Source organism: Echinops telfairi, unplaced genomic scaffold (genome assembly GCF_000313985.2).
Source record: "Echinops telfairi isolate 266 unplaced genomic scaffold, ASM31398v2 ScPeMD7_2291;HRSCAF=2852, whole genome shotgun sequence".
Taxonomy (NCBI): domain Eukaryota; kingdom Metazoa; phylum Chordata; class Mammalia; order Afrosoricida; family Tenrecidae; genus Echinops; species Echinops telfairi.
In genome coordinates this window covers 12,007,460-12,013,286 of record NW_022106189.1, presented here as the reverse complement: position 1 = coordinate 12,013,286, position 5,827 = coordinate 12,007,460, and the positions used below count along the sequence as shown (strand labels likewise).

At 37.1% G+C, this 5,827-nt stretch overlaps 1 protein-coding gene across 2 annotated transcripts in view; it reads right to left on the bottom strand.

Annotated features, from left to right (window-relative positions):
• TENT4B (terminal nucleotidyltransferase 4B) overlaps positions 1 to 5,827 on the bottom strand; it is a 68,308-nt gene that overhangs the window by 14,625 nt on the left and 47,856 nt on the right. For both annotated transcript variants that reach the window (XM_004704682.3, XM_045293724.1), the window contains exons 3-5: positions 3,876 to 3,922; positions 2,222 to 2,342; positions 1,567 to 1,674 (exon numbers count right to left, since the gene is read on the bottom strand). In XM_004704682.3, coding sequence (XP_004704739.2) covers positions 1,567 to 1,674; positions 2,222 to 2,342; positions 3,876 to 3,922 — 276 coding nt within the window. The remainder of the gene's footprint in view (positions 1 to 1,566; positions 1,675 to 2,221; positions 2,343 to 3,875; positions 3,923 to 5,827) is intronic.

The window sequence follows — 5,827 nt, the reverse complement described above, 5'->3', positions numbered from 1 at the left end:
GTGTCACTGGTGTTGTCCCCCGCAGGGCCATGGGCCAGTGAGGGGCATCATGTCTCATAGTGGGGCTGGCCATGTGGTCCTCTCTGTGGACTGGCTGCTCTATTTGAGGTAGGCCTTGAGGACGATGACCTCAAAACAGTTTCTTTCTACTTGAGCCCTTGGTATCAGCTCCTCTTTTTTTCCTTCCCTCTCACCCTAGTGAACCCTTGATAAATCATAAATTATTACTATTTTCATATCTATGCGCTGTCTCCCCTCACCCACATCTTTCTTTCTTTTTTTTAAATATGTTTATTGGGGGCTCTTACATCTCTTATCACAATCTACACATTCCTCCAGTGTGTCGAGCACATTTGCACATATGCTGCCATCATCATTTTCAAAGCATTCTCTTCCCACTTGAGCCCCTGATATCAGCTCCCCATTTCATCCCCTCCCTCCCCCCCCACCCTCCCTCACTGAAGAACCCTTGACACGTTATAGATTACGTTTTCTCTATCACCCACGGTTCTGTTGTTTGGCCCTCGGGTTGCAGGGCGTGAGGGTTTATACATCAATCATTGTGATCGATTCCCTCTTTCTCCCCCCAAAATGTTATTCTTTTTTGTATTTAAAATTTTCAAAACAGGATAGACAATTCAAAGAAAATAAAGTTGGTGGCAGTACATTTTGAAAGTTGATCTAAACAAAAAGAAAAGTTCTAAGCATCTAAGGGGTGAGAATGACTAGCTTTTCAATATCCCTTTAGATTGTTAAATTTCTTATCAAGCATTATTTTCAATTTTAAAATATTTCTTTTCTGGGAAAAGAAATTTATACATACATTTAACACCACAAAGAGAATTGGATTATGGATCATATTTCTTTCCCTGCTTTTCTGTACGCTGTACATTTATACAATGTGATAGAGAAGCTAAACTTCTTTTGCCAAAAGAGAGAGGAGAAACTGAAGCGCTGCTAAAGAAAGAAAAAACAGATTGTGACTGGGTAGAAGAGATATTCTACACAAACCAGCTAAAGTTTTTAGTTTATAGAGAAAAGGCTGTTGCTGTGTTTAAATATGTGAAATGTTCTGCAAATGATGTTGGTAAATTTTTCTCTATCTTGGAAGAAAACAAAACTAATAAAAATAGACATTAAATCATACCAAGATAAAAATCAGGACGCCTGCAGAAACCATCTAATAGATATGTATATGATGTAGGGATGAAAATCTAAAACGTTTCCCTAAGGAGGCTCTTAAATCGGAAACCTTGAGATTAAAAACAGACAGGAATCAATTGTGCTGCATTATTTGAAGCCTGGGTTAAGAGCAAGGATCAAGAGAACTTCTTTAAGAACTTTGTAAACCCTTCATTCTCACCTGAGATCACATTATAAAACCATTGGTAGTTACCAGTAGGTTCAAGTAAATGACTATATGGTAAAGTCAGCAGCATTGGTCAGCAACAGGCAAAGACAAGGGTTGAACAAACTATATCCGTGTGAACACCATTACCAACAGAATCTTAGAACAAAATGACATTTCTAATCGGTCCATCCTATAAGCACTACAAGTTCTCTGACCTTAGTAAAATCTTTGATGAGGTCAGCTGCTCTCACACCATTCTGTACATTAAAGCTGATATCAACTTTCACTTCAGTAAAAGAATCTGTCAATTTAATAATAGGTACCTAGAAAGAGAACAATACAATTAAAACAATTTAAATTAAGTGACAAAAACAGGATAAAAGATTACTAGATCTGGAGTCTAGACCTCTATTAGAGGACTTAGAAATGCAACCTTCTGAAAACAATTAACTCCAGTTAACTTGGATTTCTACAGATAACTTACATTATATTAGCATTTAACATGAAAAACAATATGCTTTCATGACTAAAACCTTATATTTTCAAAATCTTAATTTTTTCATAAATATGAAATAAAATAGGCTCACTACAAACTATAATACAAATACCTTATTTGGCTTATACTTTTTCATATTTAAAAAAATATGTGCAATGAATATTGTGTGTGATAAAATCATGTCTATATTTTCTAAAGAAGCATTTAACCAGAATAAGTTAATTCATTTCACAACTAAGTTTTTAGATTTATAAGCACTGTGATATCAACAAAACCAAAAATAACACAACTATGCTAAAAAAAATCAGATTTAGTCTTATAAGTTTCACAGGTAAACCACTAACGATTTTAAGATAAAATGTAAAAGGGCGTACAGTTGCTTTGTCAAGAACTTTCACAGAATCCTCATCTGCAACTTTATGTTTCCGAAGAGCTTCCTCAAGGGTCCAGAGGGGCAGGTTCTCCCACTTCCCAAATACCACCAGATCTATGTCACTGAACAAACACAAGAACACACGTTGTTTAAAGAAGCAGGTAAGTGTATTTGTGTTAGCTTACATTCAATATCATGGATTTCAAATCAGTGAAATTAAAACCCGCATTTCACCATGCCCAATGAAGACTAAGGATATTGGTGACCATGGATTTTTCAAAGGGGAAATGGGAGGTACTGATCTTAATTAACTGCCTTCTGCTGTTCACCAGTTCTCAGAAATCAGGCCTCAGGGAATTAATAGGGTGATTTTGAAAGAAGTAGATCCACAAAAATTAATAATGTTTCCTTTTGGGCATGGTTTCTGATACTAAGCTTAAAGGATTTTCCTATATAAATGAGATTGCAACTTAAAAATAATGTTCAGTTTGAAAAGCAAGATGCATTATTTCTAATATGCTACCATTTGTGTAAAACAGGAAGAACACATACATACTTCCTTTTACAGACACATAATCTATCTAGAATAATGTTCCAAAAATTGATAGGTGATTTCCTTTATAGAGGGGAACTGAGGAAAACAGGTAGGATGACAATTTTCCCCGTAATTATTTTTTGGGCTTTCTCACATCTGATCTATGTGAATTTATTTCTAGTCCTAAAATTTAATTAAATATTTTTGGAAAAGATATTCCGGGTTTTGCTGAAGCTCAGAATGTAAAGAAAGAAAATTAACGGCTCCAAGCTGGCTTTCGGGCAATGGGAAGAGTGGAAAGCTCTAATACTTAGCCACTTCATACACTTCATCATACGTTCAAGTGAAGGGAAGCAAATCAAGCCGTGCAATGGCATCTTTTTCCTTCTTGAAGCTTTCATCCTCCAAGAAATATCACCATTTCTACAAGGGGATTCTCCCAGGAAGTGACTCAAGGTAGTCCTCATTCGAAAAGGCTCAAAATATGGATAAACCTAAACACAAGTTCAACTCACAGTGACCCAAAGGACAGAGTGAAATTACCCCAAAGGGATTTCAAGTTCTGTACACAAGCAGATTGCCACAGCGCTCTTCCTTGGAGTGGTGAGTGGGTTCAAACCATCAACCTTCAGTTAGCAGTCAATCATTTAACCACTGTACCACCAGGCTTCCTATCCTTAAAAGACCACGCCTTTCCTCAGGGGAGCATTTTGTACCTTGCATTTCTGGGTCTGGGTGAGAGAGTAGTATCTAGAAGTGTGCATCTTTAATTCAAAAATGAGAGCTTATGGTCCACAGTACACCCAGGAACGTCTCACGTCCTTTACATTGTGCTCATGGGGTAAATGATGGAATACAGAATTCTCTGCAGGGTAGTTAAGTGCTAAAATTAGTGACTAACAGATTCTATGGTTGTGTCCATATTCGCTTTTATATTAATCTGTATCACCCAAGACTTGATAAGATGATCTGTCTCAAGGTAATCCAAATAAAACACAGGTAAATAAATTTTTGTTTCAAGAGTCTGGTTGTTCTTGTTTCTATATTTACATATTGATTAGTCAAAGTGAATACACTCTAGAAATGTTAAATCCTTTGAGAAGCTCACAAATGTACTAACCTTGTAGGTAAATACAAGCCAGTTTTAAAGCTTCCAAATATCTGGACCTGAAAAAGAAATTATTATATTAAGGGTATTTGATGAAAGGCACCAAAAGAGGGAGCAATATGGGAGTTTGCTACCCTCTAGTGGTAATTTTCGGTACTACAAAATATTTTATTAATGTTTTCACAGAATTGAAATTCTGTCTCATAGGTATTGGCATATACAAAGACAACATATAAATATATCTATGAACATAATATAGTATGAACTTTCAGGTTCAAATTGGAAATACTCTGCACAGAAAACTTCTTAAAAGTAATATTCAACTCACTAATGGTAGTTTACAACACAGAAACATTTCTTTCACACTGATCTTATCATGTACTTGTCATGTAAAACCTTCATTCATAAAATGAAACTATACATTCTTGTCACATTATGATACAAATCCTTAATCTTTGTTCTCTAAGCAGGATTCATCTCATAACTAAGTTAAGGTTAATCAAACCCACTGTCTTCAAATACATTCCAACTCACAATGACCCTAGATAGGGTTTCGGATACCGTAAAAATTTTTTAAAATAAATCATTTTTCATTTGGGTTCTTATAAAAAGCATACATCAATTGTATCAAGCACATTTGTACATATGTTACCATCATTTCCAAAACATTTTCTTTCTACTTGACCCCTTGGTATCAGCTCCCCTTTTCCCCTCCCTCCCTCACCCTCGTGAACCCTTGATAATTTATAAATTATTTTTATTTTCATATTTTCCACCATCCACTGTGTCCCTTCACTCATGTTTCTGTTGTTCGTCCCCCAGCGAGGGGGGGGGCAGGGGGTGTATGTCGATCATTGTGATTGGTTCCCCCATTCTCCGTCTTCTACCCCCACCTTTCTCCTACCCTCATGGCATCATTTCTCTCATTATTAGTACTGAGGGTTTCATCTGTCCTGGAGTCGAGAGCTCTTATCTGTACCAGTGTACATGCTCGAGTCTAACTGGATTTGTAAGGTAGAAATGGGTTCATGATAGTGGGGGTGGGGAGGAGGGAAGGGAGTAAGCATTAAAGAACTAGAGGGATATTGTGTGTTTCCTCGGTGCTATACTGCACCCTGGCTGGTTCGGCCCTTCCTTGTGACCCTTCTGAGGGGATGTCCAATTGTCTACAGATGGACTTGGGCTCTCATTCCAACGCCCCTTGTTCCCATTGAAATGGCTGTTTGTTTTGGGTCTTCTGACACCTGATCCTGTCAACACCTTGTAATCACTAGGTGTGCTTCTTCCATGTGGGCATTGTTGTTTCCCTGCTAAATGGCTGTTTAATTACAAGCCTTTAAGACCCAGACACTATATCCTTTAATAGCCAGGCACCATCAACTTTCTTCATCACATTAGCTTATGCACCCATTTTGTCTTCAACGGATCGTGTGGTGAAGATATCACAGAAAGCCAGGTTATCAGAACAAAATGTTCTTGCATTGAGGGAGTACTTGAGTAGAGGCCCAATGTCTGTCTGCTACCTTAATACTTAACCTCTAAATATATGTATGTAGACCTATATTCCTATTGTTATATATTATTAACATATGTACATGCCTATGCTTATACCTCTATAAATGTCTTTTGCCTCCTAGTTCTTTTCTCTATTTCCTTTTACTTTCCTCCTGTCCCACTATCATGTTCGACGTTCATCTGGCTCTCTGTACTTCCTCTCGGCTACACTGCACTTGATCAAACCTCACTAGGAATTCTATGCCCTCTCCTCGCCATCGATTTTAGATCTCTTGTTGTTCCCTTATCCCTGGATTTGTTGGCTCCTCATTCCCTTTCCCCACTGTAAATTTTTTTTTCTTTCTTTTTTCTAATCATTTTATTTTTTCTTTTTTAACATTTTATTAGGGGCTCATACAACTGTTATCCCAATCCATACACACATCAATTGTGTAAAGCGCATTTGTACA